The sequence below is a fragment of the Ostrea edulis genome, chromosome 5, assembly GCF_947568905.1.
Source record: "Ostrea edulis chromosome 5, xbOstEdul1.1, whole genome shotgun sequence".
NCBI classification, from domain to species: Eukaryota; Metazoa; Mollusca; class Bivalvia; order Ostreida; family Ostreidae; genus Ostrea; species Ostrea edulis.
The window spans coordinates 22,198,997-22,223,505 of NC_079168.1; the positions used below are offsets into that span (position 1 = coordinate 22,198,997).

The 24,509-nt window shown below is 35.4% G+C and overlaps 4 protein-coding genes across 5 annotated transcripts; all 4 read left to right on the forward strand.

The window, feature by feature from the left end:
• Positions 1–2,020: 2,020 nt before the first annotated feature.
• Positions 2,021–3,741, forward strand: LOC125651510 (splicing factor 3B subunit 4-like). Of its 2 annotated transcripts, XM_048880140.2 has the most exons (3): positions 2,021–2,158; positions 2,299–2,357; positions 2,546–3,741. In XM_048880140.2, exons 2-3 carry the CDS (start codon positions 2,300–2,302, stop codon positions 3,229–3,231), a joined length of 744 nt encoding a protein of 247 aa, XP_048736097.2. In that variant the 5' UTR covers positions 2,021–2,158; position 2,299; the 3' UTR covers positions 3,232–3,741. The 2 variants fall into 2 exon arrangements, with proteins under 2 accessions (XP_048736097.2, XP_048736098.2); XM_048880141.2 differs by lacking the exon at positions 2,021–2,158 and having other exon boundaries at positions 2,218–2,357.
• A 3,349-nt stretch (positions 3,742–7,090) lies between these two features.
• LOC125651555 (uncharacterized) lies at positions 7,091–8,938 on the forward strand. The gene is made up of 5 exons (XM_048880210.2): positions 7,091–7,222; positions 7,387–7,449; positions 7,565–7,621; positions 8,027–8,119; positions 8,285–8,938. Exons 2-5 carry the CDS (start codon positions 7,389–7,391, stop codon positions 8,848–8,850), a joined length of 777 nt encoding a protein of 258 aa, XP_048736167.2. The 5' UTR covers positions 7,091–7,222; positions 7,387–7,388; the 3' UTR covers positions 8,851–8,938.
• A 3,133-nt stretch (positions 8,939–12,071) lies between these two features.
• On the forward strand, positions 12,072–19,856 carry LOC125652506 (U1 small nuclear ribonucleoprotein 70 kDa-like). The gene is made up of 3 exons (XM_048881737.2): positions 12,072–12,129; positions 18,677–18,730; positions 18,877–19,856. The coding sequence occupies exons 2-3, from the start codon at positions 18,679–18,681 to the stop codon at positions 19,776–19,778; spliced, it is 954 nt and encodes a 317-aa protein (XP_048737694.2). The 5' UTR covers positions 12,072–12,129; positions 18,677–18,678; the 3' UTR covers positions 19,779–19,856.
• Positions 19,857–20,489: 633 nt separating this feature from the next.
• Positions 20,490–22,211, forward strand: LOC125652505 (uncharacterized). The gene has a single exon (XM_048881736.2). The coding sequence runs from the start codon at positions 20,490–20,492 to the stop codon at positions 22,209–22,211; it is 1,722 nt and encodes a 573-aa protein (XP_048737693.2).
• Positions 22,212–24,509: the final 2,298 nt, after the last annotated feature.

Here is a 24,509-nt window from a genome sequence, read left to right on the forward strand (position 1 = left end):
ATTTCTTTCTCTTTTAAACATACCCTTCATTAAACTTTGATCCAAACAAAATAACGAGCTCACTAAATGTCTGACAGTGCAGTTCATTGGCTCCACAGAGGAAAAAGGAACTACCAATAGAGAAAAGGGAACCAAGGGTCCGTTTCTAGATAAAAAGATTTTGATTAATGTATTAAACAGAATGTTGTATTAAACAGAAGGTTATTTCAACAGGGAAGCAAGGTTTTTTTGATGTCATCCTATGGCACAAATGCTCGTCCTCCGTGTAACACACAACGTAAAACAAGATTTAGGTCATGACGTATTTTTGCGGTTTGATCTACATACATGTACCATCTGCATGGTGTGAAACTGACATACAAGAACGTTTCATTAATTGGCTGTGTAAACAAATGATTACCTAGCATAGCCTTATTATCAAATGTACATTAGCAGTTTGTGGTAATGTGTACCGTAATGGTATGCATCTGAGAGAGCTTTTTTTCGGCTCTGAACAATCTTCCTCTGTTACCCATTTTTAGTCACACTACTTACCATACATGTACAAATTATTGCAAGACGTCATTGTATAAAAATACTCTATTAGACTATTATTAGTACTGTTTTCACGCCATTGGTCCTGAGTTTTAAATTTGAATAATTCCCCTAAAATTCTTCGTTTTGTATGTCGTTACATTTCGTTTTATGATATTAAACGAAACTATAGTGTTAGCCATTCGAGCTCAGTTAAAACATGTAACATTTAATGATCAAAGGAATTGATTGATTTTTTCTCTCTCTCCAAACGACATACATTGTACAATGTTATAAATTATTATCATCATTGTTTCTCAGCATACTCTCTATGCTACATCTATCTTGGGAATTCTGTTGTGCACAAACCTGCCTTTAATCTATTTAAATAAAAACTTGTAACGATTACATGCAGTTTTCATACAAATATCTATACCCGACCTCGAAAATTGCTACAGATTCAGGAATAAAACAGAATTTGCAATAATTTATTTCGTGTGGAGGGTGTCATCAGTTCTATTACTCAGAATATATAGAATAAAAATCACCTAAAGAATTAGTTTTAAAAATCGTTGTTGCACATCATGTTTAATATAGTTGAATAACACCGAGAGAGAAAACTTCTCCAAAATAAGTATGACTTATTATAATAAATAATAATAATAAATAAAATTTATATAGCGCCTTACATAAAACAAATTACTCTAGGGCGCTTTACAAGGGTAGCGGTGAGGAAAGCAACAATAAAAAAAACAACAATTAAATGAAATTAAATGACAGTATGACATAAAATCTTACATCTATAAAATTATCAAAATAAAACATTATTATTAAGATCGATACATGTAGCTAGAGTTGTTTTTGTTTTTGTTTGTTTGTTTTTTTGTTGTTGTTTTTTTTTTTTTTTTTTTTTTTTTTTTTAGAACACAATGCTAAGTATCTAAAATGTCAAAAGCTAAAACACTTTTGGCATAAATGTTCTAGGGAAAAAGTACGAGAAAATAAATACTTATAACGGATTGATATGACTAGTTTTCGTATCAGATTGCGTTATACGGAGGGAGAAAAGTAGTGGGGGATCCCCCTTTTATGCTGAATCCCTCCCAGGTCTACATGTATGTAATTACCTTCTCTTTAATATTGTTAGATCGTCCATCACATTCACGTTTAATTATGGAAGGAAAAATTCAGATTCTCCAATCAAAATTTTCTGATGTAATGTAAATCCATCAATTGATTTTTATTTCCATATCTCTTAATGTGTATAGATCCGTCCAAAAAATTTGGTGAATTATCTACATGTAGCTTCATCAATAAATGATACAACTCCAACAACATTCATAGTTTCCATATTCAAAAATTTTTGAAAATTCATAATGTTCTTTTTAAATAAAACCTCAAAAATGTCTCAAAATAAATGATGCTAAATTTGGAATAACCAAAAGCAGGAGACAATTTTTTAAATCCCCTTTACAATATTTCCATACAGAGCAGGACTATCTCTGATTAGCATATGATGTCTATACTTGACAATTGACGACATTGGTTATCGTTGATGTTTCCTTTTACGGAGTATATATAGAAGCTTTCGTACGTACATACTTAGGTAAAACATTGATCCCTTGCATACAGTACGCTACACAGGGTAAGAATATCTGCAGTTTTTTTTATCATAGATTCTTTTCTTTTTTGTAAGGAAGGACTGATATTATATAGCCATTGATAGATTCACTTTGCATTTACATTAAATGGTGTTTTTTTTAATGTGACCATTTTACTTTGTAGAATGCTTCTCTGGATAGTCTTTACCGCGTGTTTTCTGGCGGAAGTGTTTAGCCAACATGGTAAGCAGACATCTGGGTGAAAGAAATCATAATCACATTGCGACTACAAAGTATTTTCACGAAATTTGCCTGTTTCTAAATCTGAAAACATACAACATATCAATTAAGTTTCTGAAGCTCTAAATTTGACGCGTCTTTTAAATAAATTCTTGATTTTTCCAATAATATTGAGTGCATTTTTTCTCCAGCTGGACACAGTCACAATCATGATCACGGACACAGCGCTCACGGAGGTCACGGTGTTGACCCGTGGGACATAAGACCAGTGGACCAAGGACCGGGTTTAGGTGAGGTTCACAGGGATACAAGGTTCACACCTGGGCGGGCGGGCCTACCCGCCCCCAGGAACCCATTGAGGATCCCGCCGGGTCCCAGAAATCCATTGAGGATCCCGCCGGGTCCCAGGGGTCCACTGAGGACACATCGTCCCTCACATAGACCACTAGACGGGCTGGATACTCTACGTGACCATTTCAACAGAGGCCTGCCAAATCATGGTGTCCCACCCCATAACGACCATCCACTTGTTCCGGATCCTTTCCCAGTTCTGCCAAATGTACATCCTTACCCAGACCCACATGTACCTGTTAGGCCGTTAGTCGACCCCCACTACCCGATTGATGTAAATCCTAGAAAGTATGGAAAAAGACCCGACAGGTATGGAAGGCGTTCGAGAAAAAACAAAAAGAACAAGAGAAAGCTGGAAAAGAAAATTAGGAAGGCACTGAAGAAACAGAAAAAGATGCAAAAGAAGAAGCAAAAGAAGGCACTGAGAAAACATTTAAAGAAGCAAAGAAAGATAAAGAAGGCAAAAATGCGATTAGAAAAACATGCAAGGGAGTTAAGGAGATTACAAAAAGGATACGGAAAGTAAAGATATGGCAGAATAAATGGCCTCAGGATGTTCTACAAATTCCTTGAATGATGTGTGACTGTAATTTGGTTCTTGTTGATTTCATTAACCGGTTGAACCAAAGATGCCTCCGAAAAGAAATCCGTTCTTCCACGTGTTAATCTTCGTGCGTTTCTTCCACATGTCAATTTTCTCCCTGTGATTTTCAATTTTATAAGGAGAGTGTTCTAAGTGATGTGAAACTTTTAACACGACGAATCAAAAGGATAGTGTGTCTTTTTATGCATGAATGAAGATACTAGCTACCTCTTCATCAATAATCCAGAGATACCCGTCAATTTCAAAACTGTAATTTCTATTAAGACAATGGAAAATCATCATGAAATGTGTTTATATCAGAAACTAGTTCATTTATCTTCATTTTATTCAATATATGTATATAAATTCATGGTGATATAATATCGTCTTTCATTACTTCATTTTGTTCATTAGATAATTAAATAATGGTTAAATAAAATATTCTTCAGAGTTCTCAATCTTTTGTTTTCATGATTATTCTGGTATAGATTGAACTTTTTCTACTTCAATCGACGTCAGAAGAACGCTTCACGGATTTATCTGTCGTTAGCGATTGAGATGTTTGGCATCTGTCTATATGTCCAGAAGTTGACACTAGGATGAAATCTAGTGGAGTCAAATTAGTAGCATAAAAATAGCTCTAAGTCGTGATTACGTACATGTATGTACACGATAACAAGTGATAATAATGAGATAAAACGGTTGTCATTACGAGATCAAGCTGTTATTACGATTAACAAAGTTGTAATAAATAGATAAAACGTCGTTAGACTGCAGAAAGTCGTAATTACGACTTTAAATATGTACAAGTGTCTTTGAATAGCGATGCAATAAAAACTTCATTTGATATATTGACAGAATAACTCATTAGGTCGTCACTTAATCAACTTCTTGCCTATTCGAACTTTTGATATGACTGAATATCGGGATGTATGCCCACCCGATGTCACATATGCTTTACAGTTTATAAGATATCTCATAAATATATAAGATATCTTATTTGTTTTATAAGATATCTCATAAAGTTTATGAGATATCTTATATATTTTATAAAGTTTATGAGATATCTTATAAAAATAGAAGATATCTTATAAATTTATTTTTATAAGATATCTCATAAACTTTATAAGATATTTTTAACGTATATAAGATATCTTATAAAAGAGAAAGTTTATAAGAAATTTCATATATTCTATAAGATATCTCATATGATTTACAGTTTATATGACATCTCATAAAATGTGTAACAAAAAAATAAATGAATAAAACCAATCAACAGGTTGATTTATCTAACAAATGAATTCAGAATTTGGTATGCAAGTCAACTGTGGTTCTTCAAAAGAGACTGCACGTTGGTTAACAGTTTGTCCATTCTCACATTGATAAATTCTCATTCTTTCATATAATCAGAACTTGTAATAATAGGTTATATTTCTCTTGCGTGTCAGTACATAAACATTTACAAGAAAGAGTGTTTAACTTTACTATAGTAATTCATCCACTTATGAGTGATGGATTCAGTAAGTAATCAAAAAATACTTTAAGGCGCTTCAGGAATTAAGTATGCCAGCGGTAGGCGTCGCAGTTCCTATACCCTTATATATTTTCAAAAGCGAAACTTAATGATGAACAGGGGGATTCCTGAAATTGTTTATTACGGCTACAAGTACAGGAACTGGTAAACCAGTAATTTTGTGTGTAATAATGATAGTAGGGGTATATCCAATATCACCTCCTAATAAAACAAACTACACCAGGAATGAAATGAGTTTTTACTCAAAACTTTGATTCAAAATAGCTCTAGAATTCTGCTTTTATCGTCAGCCACTTTAAAGGGACTGATTCACGATTTCCCCCCAAATTTTGTTTTTCACTTTAAATGATCAAAATCTACAGTCTAATATGTTTAGAAGGTTTCATACAAAAAATTAAGGTTATTCATCATGACAGAGGCTCATTATATAGAGTCTATTATTTGTTTTGAAAACAAAAATTGAGGTGTGTTATTGTTTACGAAGTTTTCAAAATAAATGAATATTGATCCAAGTTTTTTTTTTTTTATATATCACATTTCAAGTATACTTAAGGTAAAATGTGTCATTTAAAAGTTAAAATTTGTGATTGTACAAAATGAAGATGCTTTGAATTACAAAATTAACGTTTCACAGGTTTGTTTGTTTACATAGAAAGACTCGAGTCTTTGTTTACATAACACAGAATCAAAGCTAAAATATTGCTCTTAACCTTGCATTCAGACGGTCCAAATTTTGGTTGTCAACATTAAATGAGCTATATTTTTAACTTTCAACATCAAAAATGAAAAATATTTCTTCTGAAAAACGTGAACCAGTCCCTTTAAAGTTCATTCTGATCCAGTAATTCCAATATCTATGCCATTGATTCCACAGGAATTTTCAACAGTTCCTGGCGACCAATTTTTCGTGTCACCCTTATGTTTATTCTGATGGTCATGAACAACATCACTTCCGGTATCTTGTTTAGGAAGTCAACTGTTACTAGTATATTTGAATATTGAACAACAATACATCTGTTTAAATTTTGTGATGCAGTTATATCAAACACAAATGTTTGAATACAAAAAACGCTCATATATATATTTATTCGATTAATGTAAACAAAAGTATAATATACATATATTTACCGGAAGTGAAGTTGTTCGTGGCCAAAAGGATAAAAACATGGATGACACGAAAAGTGGTTGCGAAGAACTGTTGAATGTTTCTGGTTACATGTGCCGATGAGAATGATTTTCATGGCTGGATTAATGGCGTAAATATTGAAATTACTGGATAAGAAAGAACTTTGAGGTGGCTAACGATAAAAGCAGAATTTCAGAGCTATTTTGAATTGAAGTTTTGAGTAAAACCTTGCGTTTTTATTAAGGGTTGGTATGGAATAGACCCCTACTTTTTACAGACAAAATTACCAGTTCCTGTGCTACAAGTTACACGTGTGAGGGAAAAGTCGTGCAGGAGTAGGTGCACAACTTACTTAAATGATCTGACTAGTTATCTTCTCTCTGTTTAGTAGGGGAGTTACGGTACTGTCACATCTTCTCTCTGTTTAGTAGGGGAGTTACGGTACTGTCACATTTCATGAGTCGATGTAATGTGTATGATATTAGTCAAACGAAACGAAAATTGTGGGGAGGGAATAATGGAAATTCATTGCACCTCTAAGACTATGCGTGCATTTTGGAAGATCAGTAGGTCAAAATTGTTTATTATCTAATCTAAGAAGCAAACAAAGCTAAATAGGGTAAATCTAAAAGAAAAAATAGAGAAGAAAAGATACTTATGATAGCTATTTATACAAGATTTTGAGCTCGCTTGAATTTAAGATAATCGTGCTCTGGGACATTTTTTTAAATTCCTTTTGACATCTAATTTGTCGAAATTTCAATTTTGTGCATCTCTTTTTTTTTTTTTTTTTTAGAATGCATGTATGTACATGAATTCAGAATTTAGTGTCTGTCAAATACTTGTACAAAATTCATAATTATATTCAGAAGCTTTCTACGTGGGAGTAATACAAATGTTATGCAGTAATGTTTTACTTCATATACAATATAGGTGGTGTCGTTCTTCGCCTATCCGCACGTGACCACAACCCCTGTCTTCAGCAAGTGGTCAGCGAAAATGATTCTCCCCGCTATTTAGCAGGAAATGTTGTTATCCAAAATTCTGTTTATATTGTGTTGTTGCGATATATTTATATCATTTTATTAGAGTGTTAATTAATTATGCGTGTTTCTTTAAGCCCAGTTACGTACGACATTTGCGTATGACACAGAATTAACATAGATCAATATAAAACACACAGGTCAAAACACCCTCGGCTCTTATATAAACTCAATATAACTCGACGAAATCAATCTTCTTCGTACCTATCTAAGGGAAAACGCTGAAAAAAGGTAAGAAACCAATCTGTGTTCCTATTTCATGGCTACATACCTGTAATTATATGAGTTTATGCACGTAATAGTTTTATGACACCGAAACATGCAATGAGAAATCAAAATATACCATGTCCTGCTTATTTTATAAATACTGGAGTTCGTGATTTTTTTTATTCTAGACATGCATGGGGCTTCAGTGCTAACATCATATTTCCTGTGCATTGTACTTATTTTTGCAGAAGGTAATGTATTTTTTAAAATGTTCTTTTTCTTTCAAAATTTTAAAAAGTAAACAAATTAGAATGATTCACACTGCTGCGGATAAGATTTGACCGCGGAGTGTGTTGTACTTTCTAGATCTCTCATTATCAAACCACATCGATGGGAATGCCATATCTAAAGTCAAGAAGATAAGTAAGTATATTGGTGTTTATATCTTATTTTAAGTTTTCACATACTATTCTGAGACTTTTAAATTTGTTCTAATTGAAATTCTATTCATGGCTCAGGGCCGTAAGTAGGGTTCTAAATCAGGGGAGGCAGGGGATTGGGGGCCGCCGATTGACTTTACGACTGAAAATGACACTTTTTAAATCCCAATTTATCATGTTTGTGTTTCATTTGTACTATGTAAAGAATCGTAATATGGTGTCAAAGACAAAGGTGCTTGTCTTCATTTTAAACATATATCCTATAATATAACATTTATATAATTTTATTTTCTTTTTTGCCAAAAAATCAGACGAGGCAGTTGCCTCGTCTGCCTCATCGGCAGTTACGGCCCTGTGGCTGTGGTGTACTTATTTTTGATTATAACAGATCCATTAGATTACACGCATCCTGTTGGCAGAAATGAAGGTGTTTTCAAACCCCTGTATGAGGAATTAAAAGACAAGGGAATAGAAAAAATAAGTAAGGAATACTTTTATTTATATATATATATATATATATATATATATATATATATATATATATATATATATTTGTAAATCATAGACTTAATGTTTGAAACAATTCAATTGATATAATTTTAATGAACAAAGCAATCTGACATTTGTTACCTTGGTGTACTTTTAGATTCTGTTGATTTTAAACGTCCTATTGGTAAAAAGAATAGTCAGAAAGGGGAAGTAAGAACGGCGCTCAGTAAAACAGAATATAAGGGAGATAAAGCTGGTCTCCCTGGCAACCTCAGTCTAAAGCCATTCAAATTACGAAATGAGGGATTGGATGTACCAAGCACGAGCGAAGTTGGGAAAACCTACGATCCGCCAATATCAGACTTAACAAGACGTAAACTTGGCTTAAATGTCCTCGGTATCAACAGTAAACCGAGGAGGAACAAGCAAAACGGACGGCGTTCGAGGAAAAACAGGAGGAGAGGTTTACTAGGGATCAAAAGGAAACTGCACAGGAGGCTTCGGAGGAAAAAGCTTCAAAGTAGAGCAAAAAATATTCGGAGGAAGAATAAATGGCGGACAGGGCGGAAACTGAAGCGGAAACATGGACATTTGAGTAGAAAACATGTAGAATTAAAGAGAAAACATAGACGGTTAAGGAGAAAACATAGAAAATTGCAACAGAGACTAAGGAATCTGGACAGTAAAAACAAAGATCCTAAAATTAACAACCCGATCTTATAAAGATTATAAAAATTTGACTAAACGTTTGTATATTTGCAATGATGTGATATCGTTTCTATACTATTAAATATTTAAAAGTATTACTTTATTAAAGCTCTCATTTGTGTATGTTTTAATGGATTCACCTGCTTAGCTGCTTAGGAGATGTCAACTCACAGGGGGGGGGGGGGGGGGGGGGGGCAAAATGGCAACAAAATGAATTACCGCCAAAGGGTGGTACAACCCCCGTAATCCTCTCTAGATCCACCACTCACTTTTTATGTTACGTTAAGTAATTACCTCATCTGCACAGATTCCCAGATTACACACATTTTTAGTGCATACCTTTCCTATAAAGGGTTCATTTAAAGTAACTTTCTTAATCCAGTTCACAATTTAGCATATTTTTATCAATTGCTATAGCCCTGTATGACTGTATTTCATCTGTGGTCTGTACTTGTAAATGTAACACAAAAATGAAGAATTGTTGATTTCTAATATACTGCAATAATAGTATTTGATACATAGTTAATATTTCAATTTAACACAAACAGAATAGATCAGAAATGGTTTATCAAACACCGGTCCAAGCTAAGGCTAGATAAATTGTATTATAATTTCTATACTAATATTTTTTTAAATGCTATAAAAATGGACTAAATTCGATAGACTCATTTTCTTTCAAAAATCAAAGATAAAAATTAACTATAGATATTATCAATTGATGAACTGCTTTATTCATTATTTACTATGTATACGTACTAATAATGATAAAATAAATTTTCTTTTCTTTTCTAAAACACAGACAAAATACATGTGAATCTTATGTACCTGTATAGAATAGTCTATGAAAACACAATTCACACTTATCATCCTACACTTAAATATCAAACGAAATGTATCCCTTAGGTAGTAAATCAGTGGGGGGGGGGGGATGTTTGGTTTTTAGGGGAGGGATTTCCCACAGTTCCTGTCGCTCCATCACCCGTCCCTCGATCGCGACATAACACATAACAATTCTATTCAATGAATTAACTGAAATTAAGAGTTAATTCTCATAATCTGTCAGCTTTTAAAATCGCTTAATCACTGCGTATGAATATTAATCTAACGCTTAAGCGCTCCATTCCGTAAGCAAGTGTGATATAAGAAATATCTGTTTATAATATAAGAGATATCTCTTTATTATACTAAAAAGATCTAATATAATCTTATTATTTTTTTTCGAATCAATCCGACAAGGAAAGCAATTATTTCCACTATATTCTCTTTAAAGAAGTGGACTGGCACAGCCTGAAGGCATCAGCCATGACTGTAGACAATGCCTGTCCACTTCTCTAAAGTGACGTCCTCTGGTTTGTGATTGGTGATACACGTGCGGTCCATGTAGCAAATGTTCGCACAATCAAAACGTGTACCTTAGTTTTTTTCCATCCTTCCCTTTATCTATGCAGAGACATGTGGTACACAAATTTGGTGCAATTACAAATGTTCAGTATCTTTTTTAAGAGAGGGAAGGGGGGGGGGGGGGGGGTCGCGGGTGCTAATTATGGAATACCGCGGTGTTCGATTGGGTCGCCTAATTCTAAAGGATAGAAGAAAACACCGTTATTAGACATACCCAAGCGCAAAGTTGGTACTCTTTTTAGTGTAAACATCATTGGAGACAACTACATGAAGCTTATTATGGGTTATTCATAAAAATAGTTTGCACCATTACGAAGATCTTATGGAATTGTAACCCTCTCCCAAAAACGTCAGAATAAAACAAATCGGAGAGGGCTACATTATTGCAGCTATGGTTGCAGATATTCATTTGATTATTTGGTACATTACTTTACATAGACAACTTACAGATCAAGTTCGGAGATTGTATTTTTGCTGATTTATGGCCCTTAGACAGAAAAATACCACAATACTCAGTTTCCGAACTTTTTTATTATTGTAATGCTCACGGATTTAGTACATTGCTTCACCATAACAAGTTACAGATCAAGTTGGAGTTTTGTGAATTTTGAGGAATTCATCTTGGCGAATAAGATGTAATTGATTTGTATGCTTCTTAGCGAAATAAAGAGGGGTAGTCGTTGGGATAATGGAATATTTTTTCCGACGCTAAAAATTGTCGACGTACATGTATATGTAGGTCGAATTTTTTCTGTCCCGATTACAACTGATCACACACACACATACACACACACGCGCGCGCGCGCGACGACGACAACTGTATGTTTATTCTGTTGAACACATACACTTGGAAGTTAACTCCTTCAAAAAAATTGGGACATCAAAGTAATTCCGCAATCGTAACAACTCGGCCATTTCCGTAACCGGTTTACGGAAATGGCCGAGTTGTTACGATTGAGTAATTCCGCTGGGTTTTTTTTCCGATTTGATATCAATTTATTTTCACTAGATTTGCACAGTTACATAGGTTTAATGAATTCATATATTCGTTTATTTACTACATGCATAGACTCAGACGTGAACATGTGGTGTTTCAACCCCTGTAAACAACTAATCAACAATGAACTTGTCCATATATATATAGTGCCTAGTGTGCAATATATAAAAAAAAAACCTGTATGTATATGTATGCATATATATATATATATATATATATATATATATATATATAGCTCATAATTTGAAATAAGCTCTCATTGTTTTGATGATTGTGATTATATGGGTTGGAGAATGTTTTCTAGGACATGAGTTATTTCAAACAAGACGAAGGATATGAAGGGGCCCAGTACATAGTCTTTTACAATATATTCATGCGCGGCAGTGCGTGATGACGTAGAGAAATTGAACAAAGTTCAACTCCCAAAAACATATTCGTCTTGGAGATGTCCGTTATGGGACCTGTTTCCTCGGAAGAGGAAAGTACAGAAGTATTCCACACAACTTATTTTACGCGACATCGGTAGTCATCCAAACATGTAGGCCTACAGTGTATCTATATGTACAAGTATACAAATACGCATAATGTTGATATTAGAAATATATATTATATTGTTACAGTATGACCGCCTAAACCGTATTTACGGACTCGGCATGGCGCACTTCCTACACGTTATATAAGGAAATAATTCTCGTGATTTTACTTGTTTTATTTAAATTTTCTTGTTTTTGTTTTCTGTAATTAATATTTATGAAATGCGCAATATGGTACAAAATTAACTTTGAATTCATACATGACATGACTAGGTCAAGGCGTGACACCCGCATTTTTCATATAAAGCTCGATAAAACGTGCAACAATATTCAGAATAATCCACGAGTATAAGCTAAATGCAGGTAAGTTGTCATCCTTAAAGGGACTGGTTCACGATTTTTCTTAAAGGGACTGGTTCACGATTTTTTATAAAACTATTTTTCATTTTTGATGGTAAACATTAAAAATATAACTCATTTAATATTGACAGCCAAACTTTTGACCTTCTAATGCAAGAATTAAAGCAATTTTTTAGCCATAAATCTGTGTTAACAAAGACTTGAGTCTTTTTATGCATACAAACAAACAAGTGAAATATTGATTTTGTAATATAAAGCATCTTTATTTTGCATAGTCACAATTTTTAACTTTTAGTGACACATTTACCCCAAAAATGCCACAAAATGTGAAAGGATATAATAAACTTAGGTCGATATCCATTTCTTTTGAAAATTTCATAAACAATAACATACCGTAATCTTTGTTTACAAAACAAATAATAAACTCTCTAAAATGAACTTCTTTGATCATGTATAACCTTAATTTATATGTGAACTCTTTTAAACACAATAGACAGTAGATTTTGATCATTAAAAGTGAAAAACAAAATTTTGGGGAATATCGTGAATCAGTCCCTTTAAGGTTTATATAATACATGTGTATTTGCATTTAACGAGGTTTGCATCTGAGTTTTGGAGTATTGTCATTTTCTTCTTTTTTCGGAAGTAGATGTTTGATTTCTACATTGAAGGGGGTTATGAAACTAGGGTTGTGGTGCTTATTATTGAGCTACAGTGTGTTAAACTTGACCTTTTTGCACTTGAAATTGTGTACAATATAGCATTTCGAAAAAAAAAAATGGTCTTGCGTTGTCTTGTTATCACTTTCGTGCCCATTCATTCTCTAAGTATTTTCAAATTATGGACTTGCTACGTACGTTCGTGCGAACGTTATAAAATGGGGGGGGGGGGGTTCCAGCAATTCACTTTTTGTCTAATGTTCTTTTTCAAATCTTAACATCTTTAAATCACATATGCATGAAAGGCGAAGATAACGAACAGTGATCAATCTCATAACTCCTATAAGGAATACAAAATAGAGAGTTGGGCGTACACGGACCCCTGGATATACCAGAGGTGGGATCAGATGCCTAGGAGGAGTAAGCATCCCCTGTCGACCGGTCACACCGTAACATGTAACGTCTTAGTTTATGCAATATTTATTCATAAATAAGTTTATTTTAGTGTTTACAAACAATGTCAAGTATAATTTAGATTGAGAAACAAGCCAAAAGGCTTATATTGATATCGCTCTAAACTTTCTTGGTACAGTATTTTTCAAATTGTTGATTTTTTTTTCCAAACATTCCGCTGATACTATCAGATATCATATACTATTTTGTACTATGCTTTTTTGATAAATATTAGGGATTTCAACGAATATTCGAATATTCTTTCGATGAGATGATATTCGAATATGAAATTAAGATTCGAATATTCGGTTATACAGGTAAAACCGTATATATTTGGACATTTAGAGCTACAGAAAGCTACCGAACGATTACCGAACATTCGTACGCAAGAACGGAAAATAGAAGCCAGTGTCCCATGCCAAAAAGTCACACTGCCATTAATATTGCGTGTAAAATGAAAGAAATTTTAAAAGTTTTTGGTTTTTTTAATGCAAAATTGACGCTGTGTTTGTGTGCACGATAATGCTCGAAACATGGAAAAGGCGGGTATGTTAAGCCCGGAGTGGGAGGACATGTCGTGTGTCGACCATACTTTACCGCTATGCATAAAACTGGCCCCTGGAATACAGAATGCGGCCTAACTTTTTTCAAAGTGTCGGAAACTCGTAGGTCTTGCTGCGTGTTAGACGATCGATTTATCAAAAAGAGCCCCAATCAAACTTCCCCTTTTATGCTTTAATAGATAGATATAAGCTACACGAAAAACAGGGGCCGCGAGGTAATAAACATACATGTGACCCTGCGTTTTCATGAACATTGATCCTGCACGTGGCCAAGACATTTCACCTCAAATCTCATTCAAGAAAAATGTTATCAAATTCTGAAATGTGGTCATTTTTTTTATGGTTCATGGCTCTATCTCTTTATTAAACAATGTTTATTGTGTGTGCGCTTTCTTTCTGGTATGAAACATACTGTTAAAGAGGAACAACACGTCATCATTACGGCTGACTTCCTTTCGAAATACGATCCGGGGATCCGGGCTCTATAGAATAGGTCCTAAGTACCCCTTGCTTGTCGTAACAGGCGACTTAATGGGGCGGTCCTTCGGATGAGACCGCAAAAACCGAGTCCCCGTGTCGCAGCGGTTGTGGCACGATAAAGATCCCTCCCTGCTCAAAGGCCGTAAGCGCCGAGCATAGGCCTAAATTCTGCAGCCCTTCACTGGTAATGGTGACGTCTCCATATGAGTGAAAAATTCTCGAGAGGGACGTTACACAATATACAACCAACCAACCTCTCGAACTACAAGGAGAAAATTAAATACATATTACCTATGTATTCTGTTTCCTGTTCACGTTTATTGCTTAGCAAAGTGGTTAATGTGCAAGGTTGCCGTTTTGTTCGTAGATCTATAGAAGGTTTAGAAAATCTTGTGAGTTAGTCCTCCTCAAGTATTTGTATGGTTATAAAACTTGAAACTTTCCTGTGGCGTTTGAATATGGCATCAATTAGATTCAAGTCTAGATTTGTAAGATGTTTCATAACAGACACGGAGGAGGGCTACTCGCACCTTGCACAATAAAAACGACATATCGTAGGATATCCATTGTCAACGACCAACAGATGCGAGAAATGAGCTGATCTAAGACTAGCATGCACAATGTGTAACAAGTTCGTTTGTCATGTTTCCATTGTAAAATCAAAACTCAAATACAATAAATGTAAATGTATGCATGGACATGACAAATCAGCATCAACAGCTGTACTAGGCCTCAAGACCATAGACTGAGAATTATGGAAAGCCATTGGGGACCCTCAAGTCATGTTCTATATAATCCATTGTATCAATCCTGACCTATCCATATTGACAACCCAGGATGACAACTTGGTCATACCCCAACATTAACCTGGTATTTCCAACTTAAAATCATGACCAAGTCAAGATGCATCTTTGTCATCTCATGATTACAGTCATGGCCTGCGCAAGATGTTTAAATGGTCTTGTATTTAAAGAGGGATAACTCTAATCTAATCGTTAATGTTTCCATTGCTGAACATTCGCTATCCCTAATGGAGTAACTGCAAAATGTCCTTACTAACAACAGAAAATGTACCACTATTAAATGGTAACACAAATGCTTGTTGAAAATTCGAATTCACAGAAACACTTCATTGTCGAATCATTTCGGATGGAAATACAGTTTTACACTACAATTACAATGAACCTCAGACAATGGCTTTCTGTAGACATTTTCATGCAGTCGGCTTCCACCATGCTGTACACGCTGATTGCTTCAATTTCCTGACGGTTATTAGAAATGAAAGTTAGTGATATTTCTTAATGATGACGCCGCCATGCATCGACGCTACATGTATGTCAGTTCGAAACAAAGCGGACAGCTTCTCTTACACAGGCGTCTGACCACTGTACCATGCACCCTGGGCACATGACCACTGTACCAGTAAACACACACATACATATACACACACAGGCACATGACCATGCACCGTGCAACCCTTACTATCTCTGTTTTTCCTCCAACAAAATTGATGTTGGCGATTCATGATTTTAGATATGTGATTATTCTCTACCCTACAATAAATATTGTTATAACAGGGTAGCAATCAACTTTTTGAATACTTAACAGAACATATTTTATTTCCAGTCAAGACCCCCCCCCCCCCCCCCAGGGGCAGCATGAAAATGTATACATATATCAGTCCAAAAAAAAGTTATTGCATGACACTTAGTTTAAATACAATGCCAATGTAGTAATTGCATATATTGTTCAAAAATAAATTTCCAAACTATATTTAAAATTGATGGCTCTTCAGAACACAATATGTATATGAATTTTTGTTGTGTAGTGAAATTCTGTACAGTTTTTTCCCTCTATTACATCACAAACAGGTTTTCTTTCATCATCAACAGACTTTTCACCAGAGCTCCAGATAATTTTTTACCACAAAGAGTATTTACCCCCTGATTTTCAAATCAATGAGTATTTTGCTTTTCAGAAAAATTCAAAAGTGTATTTTGTTAATTTACTGATTATCTTTGCTCTTTTGCACAGAAGATGTCACCAGATAAACGATACTTCTTCCGTTAAACTTTAACTTAAAGTTTATACTAAAAGGCCGCTCCAGCTATTTACGGGGAAAATCCTTTGTAGTTCTTTTTATTAAAACTATTCATTGTCATTTGGAATTTGATATTTATTATTGATGCATTAAATTTGAATATGTTGATCAGACACTCAGTCACATGATTATGATCCAATTCTGTATATCATTCGTCCACGATTGATAATACAAGTTTTTTCTCTGTGCTTTCGACCGCACACTAACTCTTTAAGAAAGAAAGTATAACAGGTAGGCTTATATAATAGTGTTCTGAGTTAACTCTTCCAATTTTTCAAAATTGTGATTGTCATCAAAACGTATTTCATAGTGCTAAATATCATGCATGATCAAGCCCTGGGCTAACCTCAATTCATATGAATAGATAATTCATATTTATATCATACTACATGTATCACAAATACACGGACTAATACGCATTACTTTGGGAGTGTAAAGCGTATTTACATTCGCTAATGCGTAATTGTACGCATGATTTTCAACTTAAATGCGTATTTGGTCAAATTTAATGATTATTTACGCTGATACGCACCTTATCTGGAGCTCTGATTTCACAATTGATAAATAAAAAAAGAATCTCGTCTCCTAATGAACCTGAGTTACATTTGTTACAGACTCGTTCATTCCTAGTAATATTAGAGTATCTACCAACTTTAATAATTAATTTATGATACATAAATTTACAGATATATATTCTGAAAATAAATTTTTTTGACTTTATAGATAATTTTCAAAACCAAAGTGCTCATTAAGTTTAAAACATGTATGTGCATAGTTTCCCATCGATCAATTTATTTCGATTATTGTACCAGATTTCAGTGTATTTATCACAGAGTAATTTCCTTAGAATTTTCTTAAGGATGTATGCTACACCAGAGAAATTTGATGTAGATGAAAAGTGGAGGATATGTACAATAATATTTGAAGTTGAAAATTATCAAATGTACTTTATTTTGTCAAAAAATACAGTTTTAGTAGAAGGTAACCTGAAAAAAAAAAATTAAATCCCTGCTGGACTCAAACCTGCGATCTACAGTTCAGCAGTCGGTATTCTAACCTACTGAGCTACTCTTCTAGGTATTTAAATGGAAAAGGAAAAGTCAAATATTGCTGATATCGATTTTTCCATCCATGTTTTTAAAGGAAGTCAGCCATTATGACGATGTAGAGTACTACCTTAAGCAACCAATATGGGGTGGATAGAGAATCTCAAACTATGGGAATAACTGTCATGACCCCTATGACCTCCGTGAGGTTACTAAGGGATAATTTTGTAAGGCCAGGAAACCATTGGTAAAAACGATAACTTGATTGATTGATTGGTTTACGTCGAGAATGTTTCACTCAGACGTCAACAGCTGTAGGTGAAGTAGGCTTAGTGTTCAGGGCCGTGGCAGTGAGGTTTCTTTAACGTGCCAACGTCTGCCGCGACACGGGACCTCTGGGGTTTTTTTTAAGGTCATATCCGAGAGACCCATGATTGCCGAGTTTTTTGGCGAAGGAGCGATCACTATTTATGTTAACGTCATTAGGTTTGACGCGGCCATGGACCTCCCGGTTACGAAGCGCACGCGCAGAACCACTGAGCTACCGCGACCGGTAACGATAATTTGATATGAATTTATCAACATTTGTATACTTGTAGGTTAAACCGGATATACCACATACATTTACATTTCCATTGTTTTTGTCTGTGATACCTTTACAAACTGTAACGATAGCCATTTCCTCATGAATGTGCTACAGTTGTGGACAATGCGCGTATGAATATTGATAAATATAGTACATCTATTTCAACGGCTGGGAAATCCGATAGAAATGACAGTAGAATGTACATATACAAAATAAATTTCAGTTTTGAACATACATGAGGGAATGACCTGCAACACCTCACGCCGGTGTACTATTCCTGAGGCGCATTACATATTTCCGTGTGAAGCCTCGCAATTCATACCTTTAAAAAAAAAAGATATTTAGATAATTTTGGTGTGTTGATAATACATGCACTAGCTTTTCTTGGAGGATGACGAAAATATGCCAAAATTAAAAGTACCGAAGTTTCTATTATAATCATAATTGCATAAAATGAAATTTGCTATAAACTAAATTGCAGTATTTCAAACTACTTTTCTAATAAAAATTCGCCAAGTATCCCCAACGCCAAAATTATACGATAAACAGTAAAGCAAACCAAAACAATGGTATGATTTACAAAACACCACGAAACGCTTTTAAAAATTGTATGGTTAATCACATGTACAATTGTATATACCTGATATTTTTTTTTATTTTAGGAATGTGGAGAATTATCCTGTTGATATACTTTCTTATCCTCGTTTCCTGTCAAGGTATCATGGCTACTAGTGTATGACAATTCATCGGGAATAAATGACAGTATCTTCCAAGATATTCATGTAAAACAAGATAAATAGCTACTGAAGAGTGAAAACATTTCACTGTGATACAAACAGTTTAGTGTAGTCTTTATTTTCAGATCATCTGAAGAAAGATGAAGATCATAAAGGAGGTGGACGACCAAACAACCGAGAGCGAGGGTGGCTTGATCAGCTGGGTGATTCTCATCCGGGGCGAGCAGTAGGAGACATGGCGACTAAGTTAGAGAAAGTGGATAACGGAATACAGGACAAATCCGCTTCTATTTTGGACACAAATGAATCCCATAACCAAAAGAGTCGGCAAAACAAATCTAACTCCCAATTTGGAAGAAGTCGATCGAAGAAAATCAAATCCAAACAGGGAAAAGGTCGACAAGGTAAAACTAGCAATTCCCATCCCGGAAAAGGAAGAGGTCAACAAAATGATTTTGACTCTCACCCCGGAAGAGGTCGACAAGATAAATTTGGTGATTCCCATCCCGGGAAAGGAAGAGGTCGACAAGATAAATTCGGTGATTCACATCCCGGGAAAGGAAGAGGTCGACAAGACAAATTTGGTGATTCCCATCCCGGGAAAGGAAGAGGTCGACAAGACAAATTCAGTGATTCTCATCCCGGGAAAGGAAGAGGTCGACAAGACAAATTTGGTGATTCCCGTCCCGGGAAAGGAAGAGGTCGACAAGACAAATTCGGTGATTCCCATCCAGGAAAAAGGAGAGGCACACAGCAGAATAAAGGATCTGACAATACTTACACAGACCAAATCGCTCTGCATTCTATTTTAGGTATACCGGCAAAGACATTGGGAAATAAAGGGATTGCCAAGAAGACAAACAAACGTGGATGGGAAATGCGTAAACCCGGGGAAAGGGAACGAACGAAAAAGAAAATGAATAGAAAAAGAGGAAGAGGGCACGGCAAAAACAAAAATGGAAATAAGAGGAACAAGCCGCGGAACAGTGGGCGTGGAAAGAAGTACGGGGGTAGGAAGTGGTTATAAGTTTTACGCGAGCTTTGAAAGCGACATTATATGTGTTCTGTGTCACTTCATTGATAATAAATATTTACATTCCTCATACTGCATATACCATATCACGAATCCCATAGGGATTTGTTTCATGAATATGATGGGGATCGGGTTCCTATAAAAAGTACAGTCATAGAGAATTTAGAAGTATACATTATTTCAAAAATCGTTTCCCTTTCCCGGTGATTTATAATTTATGTCAAGAATTGAGAATTATTGATTATTCCGATTGCAGAATAAAAGAGAGGTCATCATTTCAACCACTGCATGTATACCATAAGAGATTGGATCAATAGATATAAGTAAATGTGAATAGAACTCTCGCTCGGTACCCCCATACCTGTAATAATTTACAAGAACATTTAATTGAAAAAGTGTCGAATATAACACAGTCTGACCTTGTCCATTTTTACGTATTGTGACGAACCAGTCTGGTATTAGAAATAAAATTAAAGGTAGAGAAATCGAGCGAATAAATCCTTGGTATTGATCAATCTGACGACAAAGATTGTAACCAACCACACATAAAAGCTAGGTGCTTTAAATGCCTTTGCAAGCTTGAACACCAGACCCATGTTGTTAAGCGAATGAGCATTTTCTTCTCGTCATAACATGGATATTTTTCACAGTTATGAAAGGGAATAACCATATATGTATGAAATGGAAATTTAAAAAAAGGTTAAAATGGCGGAAGGCGTAAACTCCGCGCCGTGTGACTTGTGTCACGGTCAGAACGAAATAAACAGAAAATGTCTGTCCTGTGACGAGTTCATGTGTGAAAACTGCAGCAGGATACATTTAAAGAGCAGACAGTCACGTGACCATGACATTATAACCATCGCTGATTCTGAAAAGTTGACAGCACTAGTGCCGTACCAGCCCCGCGAAGACGATAATCGGGAAAACGATTGCGTCAATGAGTTCTGTGACGAGCACGTAGGAGAGAGGTGCATTTTGTTTTGTGTTACTCGTGGGTGCGATTGTCTGGTCTGTCGAGTTTGTATTTTAGATTATCATCAGGGACACCGCTTCGTTGAAATTGATGATATACTTACGTCATTTAAGCGTCACGAGGCCGAAAGAAGTCGCGATGAAATCGAAAGCAGCATCCTGCCGTATCTTACTGAGAAGAAAATGCTACTGACTACAGCCAGAGAAAGCGTCTTAAATGACATTCAAAGTAAGAAGGAAACCGTGAAACACAGGTACGAGGACCTACGAAAAGAGTTAGATAAACATTATCAAACGACTCTGTCTAGTTTAGCTAATGCTGGCAAAGCCAATATCGAGATCATTGACGCGTTAGGAAAGTCTATAGATTTTCACCTAACACGATTGAAAGATATCCTGTCTATTGGCGATAAAAGTGCTGAGAACAGAAATGAGATCGGAGATATAAAATACGCTCGTAGGTTAGAAAATGACATTGAAAGTACCCCTGAGGTGTTGATACCAAGCTTCAATCGACTCATGTTAAATACGCATGGAAATTGCACAATTTCCGATATCTTTGGCGATCTCGAAGAAGTCTTCGAATGCGAACCGGAAGTTATATCAAGGTCACCAACGGGCTTCCCTGAAGTGTCTTCTGTTTGTCCCGTATCACCATTTGCTGCTTGGCATGGACATTATAAGCATAGAGGAATTCAGCTTTTGGAAGTGGATGAATGTGATCATCTTATTCCCGGTGGCGGATTCGGAAAATCTGGTGTTTTGAATATGGCTGCTACTCCTGAAGGCGATATATACATGGTGATCTATGGAAGTCATGACGTCATCATGTTAAAAACTGACGGATCAGTTGAAAAGATTTATGAAACTCGACCATATGTTGCTCTAGGGATTGCAGTTACCAGAAACAGAGACATTTTGCTCTGCCTTGCCGAATCATACCCGAATGAAATGAATCCTTCCGGAAAGCGCCGAGTGGCTCGAATAACGAACTTCGGTATTACGCGCCAAATCATTGAAAAAGACACAGAGGGACTCGACATTTTTGTGTATCCATTCCGTGTAGGCGAAAATATCAATGGTGACATTGGCGTCATTGATCACGTGGGTGACGCGGAAGGAGTACTTGTGACGCTAAATGCGGAAGGCACCACGAGATTTAAGTATAATGGCTTGGAACAAAACGATGGACAAGTGTGTAATTTGACGGACATAACATTTGACGGAGAGGGGTGCATTCTTATGTCTGATGTGACTAACCAGTGTATACATATGTTGTCTAAGGACGGGAAATTCCTGCGCTTTATTGATGTGTTCATTTACTATAATACCAAATTGTCCCCCACTACTCTTGCTGTTGACTCCTCGGAATGCCTCTGGGTTGGAGGTGTCTCCAAGCATAGATACTTCAATAGAACAGATGCCAATGTTGTACGAGTGAAATATAAAATGTAACAGCGTAGTGTCAAACGACTTTATTGAGGAGAACAGTGTATTGTCAACAATCCAGCTTATTTTTTATTTAATAAAGATTCAATTTTACAAACTATAATTTATAGTGATAAAAGTGTCAATGAAGTAATGCGATACCAAGTGAAAACTCGTTTTATCAAGGTGTTTTCTAAAAAGAACGATACAAATTTCATTTATCTATTGCAGAAAAGATATGAAGGAAGTGAATTTTGAATCACGCCCAGTATGTCGCAGATAGTAAAACGTTTCTACAATGAAACAATAAGCACACGTGTAGTGCACCCTTGATCACGATCCGGTCAATAGCATCTTGGAAAAATTTGTCTTGTAAAAAATATACCAATATATCTTGGATACATAATGTACCAATCTCTTTCCAATCCATGTCTATGAAAATAATATCCATCAAACCTGCAGTGCCAATTTCACAATGATAAGTGCTCAAGGAACAAAATATCTTGGTAACACCGTTTTATGAATACACCAGGGTAATAAAATTCTACACAAGATTGTATAATGATCCTGTATTGGAGCATTTTGTTGAAATCCCTTATACTTAAAACATGTCGCGCTTGTAACCTCTCGTGCGACTTGCGCAACTTTTCTATGTCATTAAATTTGATGCAAATGGAAACGATTTGTATAGTTGAGATATTTAAAATGCATTGTATAAATTTATTCATATGTAGCATAAATGGAGATGTTTTCAGATATATCGCTAAATATTCCGAGATTCCTCAGACTCTTATCCCCGCTTTTATATAGCGAAATGTCATAATATAAAAGCGGGGGGTAAGAGCGGGAGGAATCTCGGATTAACCGCTATATAAAAGTACAAAAACTCCTAAGTCTAATTCATTTACTAGTAGTAGTATGTCAAATATACATGTACCTCAAAACATACGGGGATTAAGAATTGTCTATGGATTAATTCAGGGCTACGAACAATCTAATTAAAATTAGATGTTAGATCCGCTCACATACTCGCTACCCAAACGTATGTGAGCGGATCTAACATCTAATTTTAATTAGATTGGGCTACGAAATAACATTTAAAATACGTGTAAACAAGTGTACATTCATTTTCTTAAAGTGGCAACTGAAATGATGCTGGGCGGACTTTCATTTTCACAAATTTCGGAACTCCCCTCTTTCTTCAATGCAGAATGATATTTAGGTACAAAGAATTCCTTTGATTTTTCTCATTTAGAATATTTGTTTGGCGGGATCGCCTATTCAGTCTGTTGCGCAAAGCGTGGATCTTCTATTTGTTTAGACATCTGTATAAACTGAAGAGAAGAGAGAATTAATATTTCAACGCTAAGCCGTGTTAGGTACCAGTCTGTCTTCTACGAGAATGTTTATTCTTGATTTTCTTAAACGGTAAAGGGTGCACAGAGAGAGAGAGAGAGAGAGAGAGAGAGAGAGAGAGAGATTATTACTCATTACAAGCGATGAAATCAGTAATAAGATTCTATCTTTTAACAATTTGATAATCCACAGGAATTTTCCTGCACACAATATTTGTATTTTGGGGATCATACACGTTTCCCGCAGCTGTCGTTGCTGACTGGGTACTTCAATTGATGGCTGAAACAATTGCTGAAACAGTTGCGTCTCTGTAATTATTTATCTCTATGCTCCTTCAGATTTGCATCTCTTTTTGCTTTAAACTTACGGAACGCTGAAGCTTCCTTGATTTTATTTTTTGGGGCAGCCTGGCCGAAAAATGCTTCAAGTGCTGATCAAATAGTGAGTCACCTAAACAAAATATAAAAGATTAAGGATTGTCTTGGGATGTTAGAAAAATTAGTACACGCTATCCGGTCTTTTCGTTCCAGTGCATTTCGCCGACTTAGGACCATCATTAGCTGGTGGGAACCTATCCTGGGCTAATCTCCATGTTTTGTCTCTACTTAGACACCTGTACAACAACTATATTAACCGGTGTAGTTTGTCCATCATCACAATCTGTGTTTGGCAGTCCTCCATTTGTTTTTATGAACATCGTATATATTTATAATGTAAACCTTCCCTGTGTTACCAAAACAACTGAAATGAACTCAGAATATTTCTAGAACACAAAGGGGTCGCGTCCTTCAGGCAGAACTTTGATCCCGGTATTAGGTAGTAAAACTGCTGCATTTATGGTATGTTACACGACGGACAAATATGGATGACTAGTGCTCTTTGGTTGTTTTCATTCCATTCCTATGTTAATGAAGAGGCTGATTTAATAACACAAAGATTGAAATTGTTTATGGGATTATCATTCGCAAA